Raw genomic sequence first — 23,958 nt, forward strand, 5'->3', positions numbered from 1 at the left:
ATGTCCAGAGGACAATTTGGCACAAGAAACCAAGGGGCAGAGCTTCAGTGTTATCTTAACAAACAATATACCCATATATAGGGACAGCACGGTGGCTCAGTGGTTAGCAGTGCAGCACTGGGGTCCTGGATTCAAATCCCACCAAGACAACATCTGCAAGGAGTTTGTATGTTCTCCTCATGTTTGTGTGGGTTTCCTCCAAGTTCTCCAGTTTCCTCCCACACTCCAAAGACATTCTGCTATATTGTGCTAATAATGTCTGTGGAGATAATGGTGCTATATATAAGTGAGTATAATATATATTCAAAATTGGCAGTGTAAGGAGACAATAAGGGGCTACTTGACAATATAACTATTATAATACTGGCTCATGTACAAGAATATATAATACTATTATGGTAAGTATTTTATATTCTTGTACATGAGGCAGTATTATAGTAGTTATATTTATTCTTTTGCATAGGTTGCAGTATTAGTTATATTCCTTTACATAGGAGGTAGTTATTAGTTATATTAGTTATATTCTTGTACATAGGGGAAGAATGATAGCAGTTATATTCTTGTACATAGGGGGCAGTATTATCGTAGTTATATTCTTGTACATAGGGGGCAGTGTTATAGTAGTTATATTCTTGTACATAGGAGTAGTATTATAGTAGTTATATTCTTTTACATAGGAGCAGTATTATGGTAGTTATATTCTTGTTAAAAAATGCAGGATATCTGCGCTGGAATCACAAAAATGAGAGAACCTTATAGAGGACAGTAATTGTGCTGTGATCAAATACTGTATAGCATAAAAACTAATAATAATGACCTCATGAAGAGGATGCAGATCTAGGACTAAGACCGTACAAAATGATGTTCCTCACCCTCTATGTCATATGATCCGTTGATCCGTCCGTATAGTCCAGGTGAGTGAGGTGGTCCGGTCTGAGCTTGTAGGATTCTTCCAGGGTATGCGCTACAGTATCTGTCCCGGCCGGTGACAGAAACTCATGCGCCCTATACCCACGTGCAGGCTCTGTATGCTGCTCGGCTTTGGTAGGTACTCTGCTAGCGGCAGGACCTAACGTGACGTCACGTCCACGTGATACCTCACGTGACAGCCTATGGATAGCAAGAAGGACCAATTCCTACGCGTTTCGGAGCTGAACGTGCTCCTTCCTCAGGGATGGACCTCTTTAGCCTATGCGTACTATTTATAGCCTGCAGCGGGTAAAGTAACTGCACTAAGTATTAAATGCGAAAAGTTCTATTTCGCTGTTCAGACCCCTTGGGACAAGAGTGTCAAACCTAAAAATCATTTTAGTTTCCTCCCTTGACATATGTTGGATATAGTCACCCCCTCTCAAGCCTTCACACACTATTTTGAGACCTGTGATGATGGTGCCACATGCTGATCCATTATGATGGGTCAAAAAGTGTTTTGAAAGCGGGTGCCCTTCAAATTTTTTATCGATGTTCCTCATATGTTCACTGATCCTAATATGAAGGGCCCGCTTTGTTCTTCCAATATATAATTTGTCGCAAGGGCACCTGATGGAATAAATGACCCCTTTGGTGTTACAGGTTATGAAGTCCTCAATTTTCCACTCAACCCTATCTTTCACCAAGAGAAATTGTTTCCTCGTTTTCAATAATTTGCAGGATTTACATTTTGTGCAGGGGAAAAAACCTTGATGTTGACGTCCAAACGAGTATTTTAGTACCGAAGATGATTGTGGTACTGTAGGGGCTATTTTATTCCCTAGATTTTGGGCTTTCTTAAAGATAAAAGGCGGGTTTTCTGGTAGTTTTTCCCCAATTACTTTATCTTCCTTAAGAATATTCCAATGTCTTTTAACTATTTTCCGGAAGAGATGTGTGTTAGCACTGTACCTGATAATAATAGGGACAATTTCCCTCATTTGTTTATTATCATTTTTCTCTTTATTCAGGAGAAGACGTGATCTGGGTAATTCATTGACTTGTTTTTTTTACCAAAGATAGAGAACTGGCTGAATAACCTTTATTGATGAATTTCTGTGTGAGAATACCTGCTTCTCTCTCAAAATCCTGTTTTCGGGAACAGTTTCTGTGCGCCCTGATCAGTTGACTTTTGGGAACATTAAGTAACCAGTTGGGAAGATGGCAACTGTTCAGTGCAATATAGCTGTTCCCATCCGTGGGTTTATGAAACGTTTTAGTTTGAATCCTCCCTTCAGAAATAAAAATACTAAGATCTAAAAAGTCGATAGCTTCAGTACTGGTGGTAGCCGTGAATTTTAAAAAATACGAATTTTTATTTAAAACGTTAATAAAATCAGACAAAGAATCCGGACCACCAGACCATATAAAAATGACATCATCAATGAACCTCTGCCAGAGCACCAAGTTCGCACCCCATGGAGAATTTTCATATATGGTGTCTGCTATGGGCACCAGGTTCGCACCAAGTTATGCCAATCTTTACGTTGGCAAATGGGAACATGACACCATATATGAAAATTCTCTATGGGGTGCGAACTTGGTGCTCTGGCAGAGGTTCATTGATGATGTCATTATTATATGGTCTGGTGGTCCGGATTCTTTGTCCGATTTTATTAACGTTTTAAATAAAAATTCGTATTTTTTAAAATTCACGGCTACCACCAGTACTGAAGCTATCGACTTTTTAGATCTTAGTATTTTTATTTCTGAAGGGAGGATTCAAACTAAAACGTTTCATAAACCCACGGATGGGAACAGCTATATTGCACTGAACAGTTGCCATCTTCCCAACTGGTTACTTAATGTTCCCAAAAGTCAACTGATCAGGGCGCACAGAAACTGTTCCCGAAAACAGGATTTTGAGAGAGAAGCAGGTATTCTCACACAGAAATTCATCAATAAAGGTTATTCAGCCAGTTCTCTATCTTTGGTAAAAAAACAAGTCAATGAATTACCCAGATCACGTCTTCTCCTGAATAAAGAGAAAAATGATAATAAACAAATGAGGGAAATTGTCCCTATTATTATCAGGTACAGTGCTAACACACATCTCTTCCGGAAAATAGTTAAAAGACATTGGAATATTCTTAAGGAAGATAAAGTAATTGGGGAAAAACTACCAGAAAACCCGCCTTTTATCTTTAAGAAAGCCCAAAATCTAGGGAATAAAATAGCCCCTACAGTACCACAATCATCTTCGGTACTAAAATACTCGTTTGGACGTCAACATCAAGGTTTTTTCCCCTGCACAAAATGTAAATCCTGCAAATTATTGAAAACGAGGAAACAATTTCTCTTGGTGAAAGATAGGGTTGAGTGGAAAATTGAGGACTTCATAACCTGTAACACCAAAGGGGTCATTTATTCCATCAGGTGCCCTTGCGACAAATTATATATTGGAAGAACAAAGCGGGCCCTTCATATTAGGATCAGTGAACATATGAGGAACATCGATAAAAAATTTGAAGGGCACCCGCTCTCAAAACACTTTTTGACCCATCATAATGGATCAGCATGTGGCACCATCATCACAGGTCTCAAAATAGTGTGTGAAGGCTTGAGAGGGGGTGACTATATCCAACATATGTCAAGGGAGGAAACTAAAATGATTTTTAGGTTTGACACTCTTGTCCCAAGGGGTCTGAACAGCGAAATAGAACTTTTCGCATTTAATACTTAGTGCAGTTACTTTACCCGCTGCAGGCTATAAATAGTACGCATAGGCTAAAGAGGTCCATCCCTGAGGAAGGAGCACGTTCAGCTCCGAAACGCGTAGGAATTGGTCCTTCTTGCTATCCATAGGCTGTCACGTGAGGTATCACGTGGACGTGACGTCACGTTAGGTCCTGCCGCTAGCAGAGTACCTACCAAAGCCGAGCAGCATACAGAGCCTGCACGTGGGTATAGGGCGCATGAGTTTCTGTCAACGGCTGGGACAGATACTGTAGCGCATACCCTGGAAGAATCCTACAAGCTCAGACCGGACCACCTCACTCACCTGGACTATACGGACGGATCAACGGATCATATGACATAGAGGGTGAGGAACATCATTTTGTACGGTCTTAGTCCTAGATCTGCATCCTCTTCATGAGGTCATTATTATTAGTTTTTATGCTATACAGTATTTGATCACAGCACAATTAGTCCTCTATAAGGTTCTCTCATTTTTGTGATTCCAGCGCAGATATCCTGCATTTTTTAATTTGATTTCTTATACTGCTACAGTTAGGTGATACTGTAGAAATATCAGCTGCAGGTTTAGAGGAGGGGCAGCGCTTTTGGTATAGACTTTAGTTATATTCTTGTACCTAGGGGCAATACTATAGTAGTTATATTCTTGTACATGAGGCAGTATTATAGTAGTTATATTCTTGTACATAGGAGCAGTATTATAGTAGGTATATTCTTGTACATAGGAGCATTATTATAGTAGTTATATTCGTTATATTCTTGTACATAGGAGCAGTATTATAGTAGCTATATTCTTTTACATAGGAGCAGTATTATAGCAGTTATATTATTGTACATAGGAGCAGTATTATAGTAGTTATATTCTTGTACATAGGGGCAGTATTATAGTAGTTATATTATTGTACATAGGAGCAGTATTATAGTAGTTATATTCTTGTACATAGGGGCAGTATTATAGTAGTTATATTCTTGTACATAGGAGCAGTATTATAGTAGTTATATTCTTGTACATAGGAGCAGTATTATAGTAGTTATATTCTTGTACATAGGAGCAGTATTATAGTAGTTATATTCTTGTACATAGGAGCAGTATTATAGTAGTTATATTCTTGTACATAGGGGCAGTATTATAGTAGTTATATTCTTGTAAATAGGAGCAGTATTATAGTAGTTATATTCTTATACATAGGAGCAGTAATATAGTAGTTATATTCTTGTACATGAGGCAGTATTATAGTAGTTATATTTATTATTTTACATAGGTTGCAGTATTAGTTATATTCCTTTACATAGGAGGCAGTTATTAGTTATATTAGTTATATTCTTATACATTTGTGGCAGTATTATAATAGTTATATTAGCTATATTTAGTTATATTAGTTATATCAGTAGTAATATTCATACTGTCCCCTCACACCATTTCATCATATTTTCCCCTAGCCTCTTATATTGTCAATTCACACTTTTCCTCCCGATAATGTATAATCACACTACTTCTATTCTGTCCCATCACACTTTTCTCTCCATACTGTCACTTCACACAATTCCCCCCCCCCCATATTGTTCCCTCACACTATTCCCTCCATACTGTTCCCTCACACTTTTCTGACCCCATACTGCCCCTTACACTTTTCTCCTTGTACTGTCATTTATCATAAGAGATTTCCAAATCATGGCATTCTTGTTTTTAACCCCAGTATCAACTTTTTTGGTATTGGGGGTGTAGAAAATCACTCACAATATATAAAAATAAAATCTATCTGTTGCTATCAATGATAACATACATTGGTCATTGAGAGGATTATGATTTCATCCATATTGTCCCGTTTTGCTGTTCATTTTCAGATGTCTCCACCTTGTGTGAATTGGTCGGCTGCCGTGTATGAAGTCATTTACATAGGCTATTGTGTGACACTACTCTTTCCAGTATAAATTCTGTTACAGCATGATTTTTTTTTATCATTAAGAACCTCTAATAAGAGGGTTTTCTCACATGTGCCCTGCTGAAAACACCTTATAACACTTATCAATGGGTAGCAGAGTTGTATATTCTGGGGAAAAAAATCACCAATTTTAACAACATGGTAAACTCCATATATTAAATCTGGTGCAACATGCGGCATTGGTTTCTTCAATTGTCACCTTCTGCTATGATGGCACTTTGCTATTTCTGTCGAGGACCTGTGGCTTACGGTCATATCAGATTGTGATGATTTCTGCTGTACATAGAGTAAGGGTCCCTTTCCACTTGCGAGGAAAACGGACGCGTGCAATCCGATAAAAAATCGGATTGCACTCGGACCAATGTTAGTTAATAGGTGTCTTTTGATTTGCGATTTTTTTCTCAGCCGAAATCGGACTGAGAAAAATCTGGATCGGCTGAGAAAAAAATCGCAGCATGCTGCGTATTGCTGCGATTCTCGGACGAGACTCGCCAATGCAAGTCAATGGGTGCGAGAAAAAAATCGCACAGCACTCGCACCATGCGAGTTCTGTCCGATTTTTACGCACCGGTGTCCTTTGAAAAGCCGGCAATTCAGCGCGGTGTACAGTAAAATCACACTGACAGGTTAGAATAGAGTAGATATATACACATAGAATGTGTCTATATACATATATATATGTCAGTGAGACACCTATATATGTATATTTATATTTAATGCAGCACTAGATAGCATTAAAGCCGCTAATTCAATTGCCGGCTTCTCATTTCTCCTGCACAAACCCGACAGGATATGAGACATGGTTTACATACAGTAAACCATCTCATATCCCCTTTTTTTTGCATATTCCACATTACTAATGTTAGTAGTGTGTATGTGCAAAATTTCAGCGCTGTAGCTGCTGAAATAAAGGGTTAAATGGCGGAAAAAATTGGCGTGGGCTCCCGCGCAATTTTCTCCGCCAGAGCGGTAAAGCCAGTGACTGAGGGCAGATATTAATAGCCAGGAGAGGGTCCATGGTTATTGGCCCCCCCGTGGCTACAAACATCTGCCCCCAGCCACCCCAGAAGAGGCATATCTGGAAGATGCGCCTATTCTGGCACTTGGCCACTCTCTTCCCACTCCCTGTAGCGGTGGGATATGGGGTAATGAAGGGTTAATGCCACCTTGCTATTGTAAGGTGACATTAAGCCAGATTAATAATGGAGAGGCGTCAATTATGACACCTATCCATTATTAATCCAATTGTAGGAAAGGGTTAAAAAACACACACACACATGATTACAAAGTAGTTTAATGAAATAAACACAGCGGTTGTTGTAATAATTTATTGTTCTCCCATTCCATTTCCAGGACCTCGCTTGGCAACATAATAAACGCACAAGATACATACCTTCTGCTGTCAGATCTCGTCCCACGAAGTAATCCATCTGAAGGGGTTAACTAATATTACAGGCAGGAGCCCTGCAAATGCAGCTGTGCTCCGTGCCTGTAATCCCCAGCGAATGAATGAAATGTAGGTCATTGACCTACATTTCCTTCAGTCGCGGTGATGCGCCCCTGCTGGATGTTCTCATGAACTGCAGCCTGGGAACTTTTTCCCACGCTCCAGGTCATATGAGGACATCCACCAGGGGGCGCATCACCGCGACTGAAGGAAATGTAGGTCAATGACCTACATTTCATTCATTCCCCGGGGATTACAAGCACGGAGCACAGCTGCATTTGCAGGGCTCCTGCCTGTAATATTAGTTAACCCCTTCAGATGGATTACTTCGTGGGACGAGATCTGACAGCAGAAGGTATGTATCTTGTGCGTTTATTATGTTGCCAAGCGAGGTCCTGGAAATGGAATGGGAGAACAATAAATTATTACAACAACCGCTGTGTTTATTTCATTAAACTACTTTGTAATCATGTGTGTGTGTGTTTTTTAACCCTTTCCTACAATTGGATTAATAATGGATAGGTGTCATAATTGACGCCTCTCCATTATTAATCTGGCTTAATGTCACCTTACAATAGCAAGGTGGCATTAACCCTTCATTACCCCATAGCCCACCGCTACAGGGAGTGGGAAGAGAGTGGCCAAGTGCCAGAATAGGCGCATCTTCCAGATGTGCCTTTTCTGGGGTGGCTGGGGGCAGATGTTTGTAGCCAGGGGGGGCCAATAACCATGGACCCTCTCCTGGCTATTAATATCTGCCCTCAGTCACTGGCTTTACCACTCTGGCGGAGAAAATTGCGCGGGAGCCCACGCCAATTTTTTCCGCCATTTAACCCTTTATTTCAGCAGCTACAGCGCTGAAATTTTGCACATACACACTACTAACATTAGTAATGTGGAATATGCAAAAAAAAAGGGGATATGAGATGGTTTACTGTATGTAAACCATGTCTCATATCCTGTCGGGTTTGTGCAGGAGAAATGAAAAGCCGGCAATTGAATTAGCGGCTGTTCACAGATATCGCGCTGAATGAAATCTAAATACAGAATATATATATATGTGTCTCAATGACATATATATATATATATATATATATATATATATATATATACTGTATATATGTTTTCCCTAACATTTGAGCACATAAATCCATTAGATGTCGGTTTTGCAAGCCTGCGCGAAAATCTCACAGTACGGATGCCATACGGATTACATACGGAGGATGCCATGCGCAAAATACGCTGAAACACCCTGACTACGGATCAATATTTTGGGGACATTTCTCCGTATTACGGCCGTAGTACGGACGTATAATACGTGGCGTATTTTCTTACGCCATGTGTGACCCCAGCCTAAGTGATCAGACAATTATAGGTTCAAGTACCATAAAGGTGTGCAAAATGCAGTGAAAAGTAAGAAAAAATAAATAAAATAAAAAAAAATATGAAAGTTAGAGTAACCGACATTAAAAATAGAGAAATATATACAGTCATAGCTGAAATTGTTCCAGAAAATTTAGTATTTCTCCCAGAAAATTGTTGCAATTACACGTTTTGTTATGCACGGTTCATTACCTTTGTGAGTATTGGAACAAAACAAAAAAAATGAGAAAAAAGGGCAAATTGGACATAATTTCAGACAAAACTCCAAAAATGGGCCGGACAAAATTGTTGGCACCTTTCTAAAAATGTGGGTCAAGAATTTTGTTTCAAGCATGTGATGCTCGTTCAAACTCTCCTGTGGCAAGTAACAGGCGTGGGGAATATTAAAATCACACCTGAATCCAGATATAAAAGGGAGAAGTTGTCTCAGTCTTTGCATTATGTGACTGTGTGCCACACTAAGCATGAAGACCAGAAAGAGGAGAAGAGTATTGTCCAACGACTCGAGAACCAAAATTGTTGAAAAATATAAACAATCTCAAGGTTACAAGTCCATGCTCTGCAATCTTGATGTTCCTTTGTCCATGGTGGCAACATAATTAATGAGTTTACAACCCATGGCACCCAAACTAATCTCTCTGGATGTGAACGCCATAAAAAAATTGATGGAAGATTGCAACGCAGGATATTCTGGATGATGGATAAGCAGGAACACAGTATCTAAAGTCAAATATGGTGGAGGTTCAAAGATATTTTGGGGATGTTTTGTGGATGTAGGTGGCATAAAAAATGATGGAAGGCTGCAACCCAAGATATTCCGGATGGTGGATAAGCAGCCCCAATCAAGTTCGAAAGAAACTCAAGCTGTCCTGCAGGCTCAGGATGCATCAGTGTCAGTGCGATCTATCCATTGACATTTGAATGAAAATAAATGCTATGGCAGGAGACCCAGGAAGACCCCACTGCTGACACAGAGGCATAAAAAAGCTAGACTGCAATTTGCCAAAATGTAAGTGAGTAAACCAAAATCCTTTTGGGAAAGCGTCTTGTGGACAGATGAGACTAAGCTAGAGCTTTTTTGGTAAAGCACATAATTTTACTACTTACCGAAAACAGAATGAGGCCTATAAAGTAGAGAACACAGTACCTAAAGTCAAATATGGTGGAAGTTCAAAGATATTTTGGGGTTGTTTTGTTGCCTCTGGCACTAGGTGTCTTGACTGTGTGCAAGGCATCATGAAATCTAAAGATTACCAAAGGATTTTGGGTTGCAATGTAGTGCCCAGTGTCAGACAGCTGGGTTTGCGTCCTAGATCATGGGTCTTCTGGCAGGATAATTACCCCAAACTTACTTCAAAAAGCACCCAGAAATGGATGGAAACAAAGAGCTGGAAAATTGTGGAGTGGCAGCAATAAGCCAGGATCTAAATCCCATTGAGCACCTGTGGAGAAATCTTAAAATTGCTGTTTGGAGAAGGCGCCTTCAAATATGAAAGACCTGGAGCAGTTTGCAAAAGAAGAGTGGTCCAAAATACCAGAAGAGAGGTGTAGAAGCTTGTTGATGGTTATAGGAAGCGATTGATTGCAGTTATTTATTCCAAAGGGTACGCAACCAAATATTTAGTTGAGGGTGACAACAATTTTGTCCAACCCATTTTGAGGTTCTTGTGTGAAATTATGTCCAATTTGACTGTTTTTCTCTGTTTTTGTTGTGTTGCTCCAACACACACAAAGGAAATAAACATGTGTATAACAAAACGTGTGTAATTGCAATAATTTTCTGGGAGAAATACTTACTGTCTGGAACAATTTCAAGGGTGCCAACATTTTCGGCCATGACTGTATATTTAAATATACATATTTGGCAATGCTACTTCCATAAAAGTCCGATCTATCAAAATATTAAATTAATTAACCCAATCGGAAAAACGCAGTAATGAGGAAAAAAAAATAAAAAAATTGCATTTTTTTGGCTGCCACAACATCTAGAAAGAATGCAATATAGGCATTGTACATATCCCAACATTAGATCAATTAAAACATTGCGCACAAAATCAAGCTCTTACACAGCCACATTGACTGAAAATTGAAAATGTTCCGGGTCTCAGAAATCGCAAAACATTTTGCCTTTTTTATGAATTTCCATTTTTTTTTCACCATTTAAATATAATGAACTTTTCATGTTTGGTATCACCTGCCAGGTCATTTTTACCATAAAATAAATATTATAAATACAAAATTGGTCCGATTTTCATCCAGAAAATTGGGACAATTTTTTTTCTCACTTGTCATCCGTCTGCTGTCCGTGTACAATCCATTTTTTACAGCAGTAGCTATTAATCACACAACCATTTACCGTTTCCTATGGTACAGATTTGTAATGTCTCCTTAAAAATCAGATGCTATACTGCGGCTCCAAATGGCATCTGATTTTTTTTTTTTGCATCCATCCGATTTCAGAGTGAAATCTGAGTATGCTGCAATTTTTTTCAGATTCTGTCAATAAAAAAAAAAAGGTAATCGGCACTGCCCCATTGAATAACATGGTTCAGTGTGCTGCCCAATATAAAATCAGATAGCACTTGTCCGATTTAGGATGTTTTCGGCACCTAGTAAGTAAATTAGGTTACTTGCATTTATTATGTGTTTTTATTAACATTATTAATAAAGATTACATGCATTTTTGATAAAACGCACTGAAAGCGCATGCGCGGTTCCTACTCGCAGATTTTCTGCATCTAATGCAATTCTATGGGAAAATCCTCACATATAACTCAGCGTACCTGTAAGGGTGTGACAGAGACTGTTGTGTACCTGTCCTTGAACACAACAATTGTAAAGTGTGTACTGTGACATGTGGTTTCATTATGGTTTATGGTGTAATGTGAAATGCATTGAATAAGTACTGATGCTGCTGTGTGGGTACTATATTGGTAATGCCTAAAGTAACGCTATACAGTCAGCTCAGATTTAGGGAAAGAATAGTATTGTTAGTATACTGTTAATATAGGAAAGTAATGCAAGCTGTGTGCTGGGGTGTAGGTGAAAGATTAGATCATCCTAGCAACAGACTGCAGGAAAAGATACAGTTGAATCATAGGAGAGGAAATGGTCAAAATAAAAAAGGGGAATCGTTTCCTGGTTTAGTCAGACTGAGTTAATGAAGTTCAGGTTTAGGCTGCAGTGGGCTGGAGGGACGTGGAGTACATAGCATTCTGGCAACATGAGGTTGTACCAAATTTCCTGCTGACCTTCCTGTAACTTCCGGGGCCTACGGCCTGAACTAGGCACTGAGGAGTGTGCCTCAATCCCTTACAATACAGAGGAACCACATGAGGGAAATGTAGCGGATCTTGGGAGTTCTGTTGGGCCGGATAGGAAATCCCTGGGGCTGACAAAAGGGACAGTCTGAGCTGAACGTGAGTAGACGCTTGAAATGTACTGTGTTGATGAAACTGGAAATGGAGGGTGCTGTGCCCAAAACTGGGTGTTAAAGACTGATGTATCTGAACTGTCCAGTAAAGTTGAACTTGATATAATGAACCAGGTGTCCCCTGATGTGTGGCGGCTGGTCGTGGACCAAAGGATGTGAATGCAACGGAGATCTCTGGCCTGAAAGTGAGTACACCCCAGTCTCTTTATTTGTGGGGTATCAGGGTGTGGAGAAGCACCAGCTCTCCCAGGCACCTTAAATTGTGTGAACACACCCCAACACCACATCACCGTCATTTGAGGTTTCTGATATGTGGTAATTTTGTTGTAGAAATTTCTGCAACTAAGGCCTCATTCAGACATCAGTGATTTTTATGGCACATGAAAACTGAACATTTTTTTATCCGTGTGTTGAATGAGATTTTCATCAGTGATGGCTCCGTGCGTCAGTTTTTACCATCAGGTTTTCATCAGTGATTTTGTCGTAGAGTTTGCTCACATCTGCATATAAATACGCAGAGGGCAATGTGATAAAAATATTGAATTGCACTCACACCAATGTTATTCAGTGAGGCAGTGTTCACGTGCGAGTTTTTCCTCAGCTGTTAATCAGGCTTAGGATAAAAATTGCAGTGTGCTGTGAATGGTCGCGTAAAACGGCCCGAGACTCGCCAAAGCAGGTCAATGGGTGCAAGAAAAAAATCTAAAAAAAAATATATAAAGCTATAGATAGATGACAGAAAGATATTACATAGATAAAAATGAAGCAGCACAGCATGCAAAACATTAAAAAAAAACAAAAAACCTCACAGTGCAAGCCTCCTGGACAATCCCATAATCAGTCAGATATATAAAGATAAGAAGAGGCAGCAGTCCAGTATTAGGCAGAAAGTGTGGACTTTATTAACCAGTGGCGTAACGAAAGTCTGATGGGCCCTGGTGTAAGATTTAGACTGGGCCCCCTCCATCTTGTGTGTATATATATACAGTATATGCCCTCCATCCTGGTAATTATGTCCCTCATCCTGGTATATGTCCCCTGTTCTGCCGCCATTTATTTAAGTATAATGCACTCCGCATAGCCCTCCCTATAGTATAATGCAATGCACTCTCAATAGCCCACCCTATAGTATAATGCACCCCCCATAGTCCTTCATACAGTATAATGTACCCCACATAGTCCTTCATACAGTATAATGCACTCTCCATAGTCATCTATGTAATATAAAGCAGAGCCCATAGTCATCTATGTAGTATAATGCACAGCCTATAGTCATCCATATAGCATAATGCACAACCCATAGTTATCCGTGTAGTAGAATGCACAGCCCATAGTCATGTGACTATGTGATAACATATATTGTTCTATGGATTACAGAAATGGTCACTGGACCAGGGTCCTACAAATTGATTAGCTTGACTACTTAAACTAACTGTATAATAATAATGATAATAAAAATAATAATATATTAATATATAATAATAATCTAATAGTAATAGTATAATATTATCTAACAATAGAATACAAATAATATATGTATAGTGATACAAGTAAAAATAACAACAATATAATTGTATAATTCTTGGAGGATATTAACCAATAATAACCATAATAAAATTATTATTGCTATTGTATTATTATTACTATATTGGTAGCATTTTGTATCATTTTTATAAAATAATACTTCTTACCCATCGGGAGGATGCAGAGACATGACAGCAGCCACAGACTGGGAATCCCCATTATCTCCTGTAATAACAGACTAAACTCTGTCTCTGGACCTGAGTTCTGTGCGATATTAAATCCTCGAGGCTGCAGAGAATCCGGGCTTTTCTGTGTCAGGGTGGAGCACCCATTCCTGTAAGGGAAGGAGGTCTGCACAATGATGGGAAATCAGGCCTAGGCGTATGGAACAGAAAAAAAACTTAGGAGTTTTCTTTTGTTAGACGGCAGCAGCCAGAGGTTGAGGGAAGAATGTTAATCAAGAAGACTGAACTCAGAATCCATTATCCCCTCCCATCCATTCTCGTATCATCATCAGAATTCTCTTATGTGTAGATTTATCAAGATGTTTTCTGGCAAAGATGTTCATGTGTCCTTGGTTGTCAGATTTATAAAGGTACACGTGTGGCCAAAAGTTTTGAGACTGACACAAACTTGAGTTTTCACCAAAGTTTTCATCTTCACTATATTCAGATCTTTTAGTGAGGTGGTTCTATGGTTACCGAAGAACAAATGCCATGAATAAAGAATGCGATCTAACCATCCTCCGATAATTGTATTGATTGATGGCGGTCACCAATCCCAAGAATGTGGCTATCTCGTGAAGTCCACTTGAGAAAGAATTGGGTGTGGGTGTGCATGCTTTACATCTGCTCTACAGCCATGATGAAAAGTTCTGAGACTGACACAATTTTTGGTTGTCACACTGTTTGCTCCTTTAGTGTTTTTAGATCTTCTAGTCGGAGGTTTCTATTGTTCTTGAAGGACAATTATCAGAAATTCATAAGTTTTTACACTTTTATTGACAAATACATCAAGTTTCTGCAAAGACTCAACGTTTTCAGTGTTGACCCTTATTTTGCAAGACTTCTGCCCTTCTCCGTGGCGGCTGGATATCAGCTTCGGGACCAAATCCTGACTGATGACCACCCACCCATTTCTGTCTAATAAGTGCTTGGAGCTTATCACAATTTCGATGTTTTTATCCTGCTTTTTTGAGAATTGACCACATGTTCTCAATGGGATTGAGACCTGGGGAGTTTCCTGATCAAAGACCCCAAACTTCAATGTTTTCTTCACTGAGTCACTTAGTTATTATTTTTCCCTTGTGACGTGGTGGCTATCATGCTGGGAAAGCCAGTGTTCATCACTAAATTGTTCTTAGATCCGTGGGAGAAATTGCTCGAGTTTGCTATTACTGTATATAAAATGGAGCTCTGCAGGTCCTCATTCATGGGATCACTACAGGTCCCAGCAGGTGGATCCTCAGCAAACAATATCTCATCTATGGGGCATCTATAGGGTATAACATATCCTTGTTAATACTTCTTTTTGTCCTAACCTCATTTTTAAGGGGCAACTTTACCAATATATAGAATTTATAATAATGCATCAAGGTTGTAAGTCTAGCAGCTGACATCAGTCACACTTATAGATAAAGGTATTTTGGGAGATTCTCGGCATCGGAGATTGCCACATACCAAAATTTGAACTTTTCTGCCACCATACAGCTGTTTTTAATTCATTTAGGAGATGGTGTCAGGGCTGGATCTGTAGCGTGGCGCAGTGTGGTAGCCATCGGCGAGCTACTCATGTTTCATGCCCCGGGACTCTACATGGAAATGGGTGTCCTAGCTGGGTGTGTGGACTTGTGGGCGCTATGACATTGCAGGCAGCATGACGCCGGTGACGTCAGCTGGCCAGGAACAGGTCTTATAAACTTCATCAACTTCCCTCATCCCCAACAACGGTATAACAGTCAGTGAGAGTCCTGTACTTTAACCCACAGATCCACATCCTTTTCCCCTTATGGAAGCTACTTTGCCACTATGGCTGCTACTGAGCCTCTCTCTTTGGAACTACCCCCCAGGGAACTCCCTACATCCTACATTCCCTGCTCTGTTCCATCCCATTATCTCCTGTACTTGCACTCTCGATTTAACTCTGTTGGGCTTCTTGCCCCAGATCTTGTCTCCGGAGAATCACTCAATCCTTTTTGTCACTTTCTCTTGTCTCTCCACTTGATCATGCTATCTGTCCTCTTGGTCTCCTCTCACTTTAGGGACACTCACGTCATGAGGCTTTGCTGAGTATAATAAGACCAGAGGTTTGCTCTAGCTGCAAGCTGGGCAGACCCCTGTTTAACTTTTGACAGGAAACTCTCTCTGTCCCTTCACCATAGCCCCTCCTACTCTGGGCTAGTCCCAACTGTTAACCCTAACTTTCCCTGTTAACTACTTGTTGCTGGGCAGAATACAGCTTCATCATTAACAATACAGGCTATTACACACACAAACATCATAACGCATTGCAACAATACATACGTCTTCATGGAGGAACGTGGGCTACCACCAATCCCACATTCATTGTCTATTCTAAGGATAAATCATCAAATGAAAAGTCTGGATAACCCATTTATCTGATGGCAGACAGAGATCTTAAAAAAAGTTAGGAAATAAAACACAAAGTATATGAGAAAGCTGCATTCACAATAACATTTAAGCATTATGTATATGAAACAAACAAAAAAACATTTGTTGATGACATTTTGTATCTTCAGTTTAGTAATACACAGCTTAAATTCCCCTTGTTCCTTTTACACAGTAATAGGGTAACATAATAAAATTCTAGCTTCTTGTGGTCACAACTAGTAGGAGTTCACTGTGCATACAGATTTATCCAGCCTCTACTTGGAGGAGATCACTCCATATAGGTTTATACAGCCACCACTAGAGGGAGCTCAATATATACAGATTTATACAGCCACCGCTAATGAATTTACAGTATATAGCCACCACTAGAGGGAGCTCACTGCATACAGATTTATACAGCCACCACTAGAGAGAGCTCACTGTATTCAAATTTATACAGCCACCACTAGTGTTGAGCGATACCTTCCGATATTTGAAAGTATCGGTATCGGATTGGATCGGCCGATATCCAAAAAATATTGGATATCGCCGATACCGATACCCGATACCAATACAAGTCAATGGGACACAAATATCGGAAGTGATCCTGGATGGTTCCCAGGGTCTGAAGGAGAGGAAACTCTCCTTCAGGCCCTGGGATCCATATTCATGCAAAAAATAAAGAATAAAAATAAAAAATATGGATATACCCACCCTCGGATGAGCCCTGGCTGTCACCGCTGCAAGCGTCTGCCTCCGTTCCTAAGAATGCAGAGTGAAGGACCTTCGATGACGTCGCGGCTTGTGATTGGTCGCGTGACCGCTCATGTGACCGCTCACGCGACCAATCACAAGCCGCGACATCAGGTCCTACACTCACTGCATTCTTAGAAATGGAGGCTGCCGGTTGCACTGCTGAGGTCCAGGGGCCGTCCGAGGGTGAGTATATCCATATTTTTTATTTTTATTCTTTATTTTTTACATGAATATGGATCCCAGGGCCTGAAGGAAAGTCTCCTCTCCTCCAGACCCTGGGAACCATACGCACCGCACAAGCCTGGGAACTTATAGGAACTTCCGATTCCGATTTCCGATATCACAAAAATATCGGAACTCGGTATCGGAATTCCGATACAGCGAATATCGGCCGATACCCGATATTTGCAGTATTGGAATGCTCAACACTAGCCACCACTGATGAATTTATACAGCCACCACTAGAGGGTGCTCACTGCACACAGATTTTTTACAGTCGCCACTAGGGGGTACTCACTGCACTAAGATCTACATACAGATTTACACAGTCACCACTAGAGAGAGCTCACTGCATACAGATTTATACAACCACTACTAGAGGGAGCTCACTGTATGCTGATTTTTACAGTCATCACTAATGAATTTATATAGCCACCACTAGAGGGAGCTCACTGCATACAGATTTTATACAGCCACCACAAAGGGGAGCGCACTGCATACAGATTTATACAGCCACCACTAGAGGGAGCTCACTGTATACAAATTTATACAGCCACCACTAATGAATTTATACAGCTACCACTAGAGGGTGCTCACTGCACACAGATTTTTACAGTCGCCACTAGGGGGTACTCACTGCACTAAGATCTACATACAGATGTACACAGTCACCACTAATGGGAGCTCACATTTATGAATTACGATTTTTTTTTTCTTAAGTCACAATTCTCACTTCAATAAGAGTGTAGTGACAGAAGTGCTGTATCTAGAGATGCACTTGTTACCGTATTAGATTTTGTGCAAATAAATGCAATGTTGGCACAAGTACAAGTATATTACAGAAACTCATTGGACAAAATTTATCATTTACCACATGATGAATTTTCCTTCAAAACATTTTTTTAATATAGGGTAGTTGTATTGTAAAAATAAATAAATACTGTAGTACTTTATGCTCTTTGTTTTATTTAGCAAACACCCATCAGCAGTCAGGTTTAAACCCCTAGTCCAACAGTTCCTGGGATCCACTACTCTGATCGCTTAAATCCCTGGCAGAATTTGGAGTCAGAGATCTCACTGGTTACAGCACATCTGGCTAAAAGAGCAGCGAATATAGCGTTTATACAGTAGTAGTATATACACCGATAACTTCTGTGAACCAGCTTTATGGGGGCCATCAGCTTTTTTACATACACATAGGGGCAGAGGGTTGACGGGTCCTCTTTAAGAATTTTTTTTTATTTTGCCTGCCAAAGGGATAACTCAAGGCCCATGGGCTTGATTAAAAACATTTCATAAACTACAAAAATGACATATGATTCTTATTACTGAGATTTCAGAAATTATTCTACCACTCAATACATACTATTCAAGAGAAACTGAAGAATCTGCATCAATCTGTACTTAAGCCCCTCTGATGTCACCCCACAGCAATAATGCTCATAACGACATAGCAAAGCCCAGATAATTGCTTAACCCCTTCACCCCCGGAGCTTTTTCCGTGTTTTCGGTTTTCGCTCCCCTCCTTCCCAGAGCCATAACTTTTTTATTTTTCCGTCAATATGGCCATGTGAGGGCTTATTTTTTGCGGAACGAGATGTACTTTTGAACGACATCATTGGTTTTACCATGCCGTGTAACAGAAAACGGGAAAAAAATTCCAAGTGTGATGAAATTGCAAAAAAAGTGCAATCCCACACTTGTTTTTTGCTTGGCTTTTTTGCTAGGTTCACCAAATGCTAAAACTAATCTGCCATTATGATTCTCCAGGTCATTACGAGTTCATAGACACCTAACATGACTAGGTTATTTTTTATCTAAGTGGTGTAAAAAAATTCCAAAGTTTGCAAAAAAAAATAAATTGCGCGATTTTCCGATACCCGTAGCGTCTCCAATTTTCGTGATCTGGGGTCAGGTGAGGGCTTAATTTTTGCGTGCCAATCTGGCGTTTTTAATGATACCATTTTGGTGTAGATACGTTCTTTTGATCGCCCGTTATTGCATTTTAATGCAATGTCGCGGTGACCAAAAAAACGTAATTTTGGCGTTTTGATTTTTTTTTCTCGCTATGCCATTTAGCGGTCAGGTTAATCCTTTGTTTTTATTGATAGATCGGGCGATTCTGAACACGGCGATACCAAATATTTGTATGTTTGATTTTTTTTTAATTGTTTTATTTTGATTGTGGCGAAAGGGGGGTGATTTAAAATTTTATATATTTTTTATTTTTTTTATATTTTTAAACTTTTTTTATTTAATTTTGGCATGCTTCAATAGCCTCCATAGGAGGCTAGAAGCATGCACAACTCGATCGGCTCTGCTACATAGAGGTGAAGTACAGATCACCTCTATGTAGCTGAAATCCAGGTGTACTTTGAACGCCGACCACAGGGTGGCGCTCAAAGCAATCGGCCATCAACAACCATAGAGGTCTCCTTGCCTCTGGTTGTTATGGCAATGCACCACTGACCCCCGATCATGTGACGGGGTCAGCAGCGCGAGTATTTCCAGCCGCGCAGCCGGGAGCGCTAGTTAAATGCCGCTGTCAGCGCTTGACGGCGGCATTTACCTAGTTAATGGGTGCGGGCGGATCGCGATTCCGCTCGCGCTCATTGCGCGCACATGTCAGCTGTACAAAACAGCTGACATGTCGTGGCTTTGAGGTGGGCTCACAGCCGGAGCCCACCTTAAAGCAGGGGATCTGCCAGCTGACGTACTATTCCGTCAGCTGGCAGAAAAGGGTTAATAATATAATGATAAAGGGGGTGAAAAACTAAGTCAAGGGGGTTGTACTAGGATTGGAAATTATCCCCAAGCCATAGGATAGGGGAAAACTTCCCAATCGCTGGGGGTCTGATTGCTGAGAGGCCCACCAATCTCAAGAACTGGTCTCTAAAGTGCTCGGTCTGAATGAAGCGGAGGCTAAGCACGCTCCATTCATTCTCTGAAAAACCGCCAGAGATTGCCGAGTGCTGCCCTTGGCTGTTTTCGACACTCCCGTTAGACGTGAATGGAGCAGAGGTGTGTAACACTGCTGAGCAAAAATCATGTTCAAGAGTGTTTAAAGTTTGCTCAAGAACATTTAGATAAGTGTGAAATACTGAGAGAATATAGTCTGGTCTGCTGAGACCAAAAGTAAACTCTTTGGATGAAATAATACGTACCATGTTTGGAGGTCAAAAAGCACTGCATATCACTGCAAAATGCACCATACCAACAGTGAAGTCTGGAGATGGGTACATCATGGTGTGGGGCTGTTTTTCAGCATACTGCACTGGTAAACTTCATATAATCGAAGGAAGGATGAATGGACAAATGTACCTAGAATTTTCTTGAAAAAGAATCTCCTGCCATCTACAAGGACGATGAAGATGAAACAAGTGTGGATATTTCAGCAAGACAATGATCCCAAACACACATCCAAGGAAACTTCCAATTGGTTTCAGAGAAAGAAAATAAAACTGCTAGAACAGCCGAGCCAATTACCAGACCTGAACCCAGTAGAAAATGTATGGAAGGAACTAAAGCTCAAAGTTCATAGAAGGACCCACGGGACCTTCAGGATTTGAAGAGTGTTTGTGTGTAAGAATGGGCCAATATCACACCTGAGCAATGCCTGCGACTAGTTTCTCCATACAGAAGGCATCTGGAAGCTGTCATCATCAACAAAGGCTTTTATACAAAGTATTAATTACATTTCACTAAGCATGTTCAATAATTTTTCCCTGTGTCATTTCTCAATGTTACACGTAATTTATGGACATGTATAGTCTGCTTTCTTTGCCTGTATGGATTGGATGGGTTGTTACCGACATCTAGTGAGAATTTCTTATCAATAGCACCTTTACAAATATATTTACTTTGGTAAAAAATTGGTAACGTGTTCAATAACTATTTCACCCCTGTACATTTAATATACTGTATATACACACATATTTAGAGCTATACATTGTATATCATTTACTGGCAAGGGGACAGAGCATCAGGAATCTGCTCCCACAGAGATTATTTAATTTTTCATTCCTGAAAACAATAGTTCATTATTATTGTCTGAAAACTTGAGAACGTTCCAGACAGGAAACTTCATTATTTGTTCAGGAAAATGTAAAAATAGGGTAAAATTTTATTCTCCTGAAGTTATTTTTTCAGCTTTTATAAATCTGTGCCAAAATTCAGCATCTGCTGTTGCAGTAGAAAATATTTCTGCAAAAAAGGTTAGTTATATTCTTGTACATAGGGACAGTATTATAGTAGTTATATTCTTGTACATAGAGAGCAGTATTATACTAGTTATATTCTTGTACATAGGGGCAGTATTATAGTAGTTATATTCTTGTACATAGGGGCAGTATTATAGTAGTTATATTCTTGTACATGGGAGCAGTATTATAGTAGTTATATTCTTGTACATAGCAGTATTATAGTAGTTATATTCTTGTACATAGCAGTATTATAGTAGTTATATTCTTGTACATAGGGGCAATATTATAGTAGTTATATTCTTGTACATAGGAGCAGTATTATGGTAGTGATATTCTTGTACATAGCAGTATTATAGTAGTTATATTCTTGTACATAGGAGCAGTATTATAGTAGTTATATTCTTGTACATAGGAGCAGTATTATAGTAGTTATATTCTTGTACATAGGGGCAGTATTATAGTAGTTATATTCTTGTACATGGGAGCAGTATTATAGTAGTTATATTCTTGTACATAGCAGTATTATAGTAGTTATATTCTTGTACATAGCAGTATTATAGTAGTTATATTCTTGTACATAGGGGCAATATTATAGTAGTTATATTCTTGTACATAGGAGCAGTATTATGGTAGTGATATTCTTGTACATAGCAGTATTATAGTAGTTATATTCTTGTACATAGGGGCAGTATTATAGTAGTTATATTCTTGTACATAGGGGCAGTATTATAGTAGTTATATTCTTGTACATAGCAGTATTATAGTAGTTATATTCTTGTACATAGGGGCAATATTATAGTAGTTATATTCTTGTACATAGGGGCAGTATTATAGTAGTTATATTCTTGTACATAGGGGCAGTATTATAGTAGTTATATTCTTGTACATAGGGGCAGTATTATAGTAGTTATATTCTTGTACATAGGGGGTAGTACTATAGTAGTTATATTCTTGTACATAGGGGCAGTATTATAGTAGTTATATTCTCGCATACATAGGAGCAGTATTATAGTAGGTATATTCTTGTACATAGGGGGCAGTATTATAGTATATTCTTGTATATATGAGCAGTATTATAGTAGTTACATTCTTGTACATAGAGAGCAGTACTATACTAGTTATATTGAACATATGGGCAATACTATAGTAGTAATATCCTTGTACATAAACAGAGAAAAAGGTGGCACTCACCATCCGGTAAAACATTCCTTTATATAGTCCATGACATGGGAACATCTGGAGAGGAGCGGATCCCTACTGTGGACGACGGCCGTTTCACGCTAGTTGCGCTTCATCGGGTCCTTTGACCCGGACCTGCGACACCCATAGGACCGCACCGCCCCCCCCCCGTGAGTATAATAAAAGTTATTTTTCTTATCTTTCAGGTCGGACCGCGGACTTATCTACAGCATTATAGAATGCTGTATATCAGCCCTGAAATGCAGTGGCCGTATCTTATCTGGGCCAAAACTGCTGAACAAATTAAAAAATTGAAAAATTCTATAATCACTGCTCCATATATGCAAACATATACTGTATATTTCCATACATCATTTAGAAACCTATCATTGCTACCTGTTAGTCAGATTCCATATAAAGTACAACACAAGCAGATGACTTCAGCAAAAGTCAAAAAACTGTGACCATATTTAGGTTACATGTGAACGGGGACTGAATGTCATTCGCATAAAAATTGCAATGTGAAAGTAGATGATGTCCAACAAACTGAATAAGGAAGAATTGCATCCAACATGGTAAATAATGTAACATTACGTTTCTTAAGAAGTTTCTTTCCCTGAGGGAATCTAGATTGTAAATTCAAAATGTTTCCTTGGTAAGAAGATGTTTTTTTAGTACCAAAAACACAGGATCTAAAGTATTTTGCGGCATTGGAGCTTTGTCATTAACATGTTCTTGTCGTACATTTATTGTTGGATTAGGGTACCAAGGGCCCAACAGTGACATTGATACTGGGGGCCCACTGTTCAGCTGCTTTCAATATTACCTGACCCTCATTCAGAAACTTGCCTATGTTGTTCGACAGCCGCAACACATGCAGAGATAGGCAACAAAACTGCACAGCTTATCAGCGTTGTTAGATGCACCGGGCAGAGATTTCATGAAATTACATCCACTCGTCTTGGACAGTTAGGCCTCTTTCACACGTCAGTGTCTCCAGTATTTGTGGTGACAGTTTTCACACGTACTGGAGACACTGACACACGTAGACCCATTCAAATGAATGGATCTGTGCACGTATCTGTGTTTTTTAACAGACCATGTGTCTGAGTGACCCACACGTACACATGTCCGTTTTTGTGCAGCTGCACGGATCACACGGACCCATTCAAGTCAATGGGTCCGTATAAACATGTACCGCACACGGATGCCGTCCGTGTGATGCATTAGTATCACACGGACAGCCCCCGGGGAAGAAGTGCTACAGTAAACGCTGTTGCCCGGCGGCTGGTGCTGAAGCCAGCTCTCATCATTCTCCCCTGCTCTGCCAGCGATCGGCACAAGCAGAGGAGCATGATGAGAGTTAAAATAAAGTCCGAGCGATGACAGCAGGTGGGAGCTTTTGGGATTCTTACCCCATCATCCGACACCTGCTTACGCTATTAACAGTGACAGCAGCAGCAGATGATTGGGGTATTCCACAGCCGCCACCTGCGATCTAACTAAATAAATGAATGAAAAATCCGACGTGGGTTCCCCCCTATTTTCTTGAACCTGCAATCCTCAGCTGTCAGCTTCTGCTAGGTTGGTTATCAAG

The 23,958-nt window shown here is 39.8% G+C and overlaps 1 protein-coding gene across 1 annotated transcript in view; it reads right to left on the reverse strand.

Annotated features, from left to right (window-relative positions):
• Positions 1 to 13,744, reverse strand: part of LOC143805313 (uncharacterized) — a 67,481-nt gene extending 53,737 nt beyond the window's left edge. Inside the window, exon 1 of the mRNA XM_077284504.1 lies at positions 13,564 to 13,744. Within this exon, the coding sequence (XP_077140619.1) occupies positions 13,564 to 13,615 (52 nt within the window). The 5' untranslated portion in view covers positions 13,616 to 13,744. The remainder of the gene's footprint in view (positions 1 to 13,563) is intronic.
• Between the last annotated feature and the right edge of the window lie 10,214 nt (positions 13,745 to 23,958).

This window comes from Ranitomeya variabilis, chromosome 1 (assembly GCF_051348905.1).
Source record: "Ranitomeya variabilis isolate aRanVar5 chromosome 1, aRanVar5.hap1, whole genome shotgun sequence".
Lineage (NCBI taxonomy): Eukaryota > Metazoa > Chordata > Amphibia > Anura > Dendrobatidae > Ranitomeya > Ranitomeya variabilis.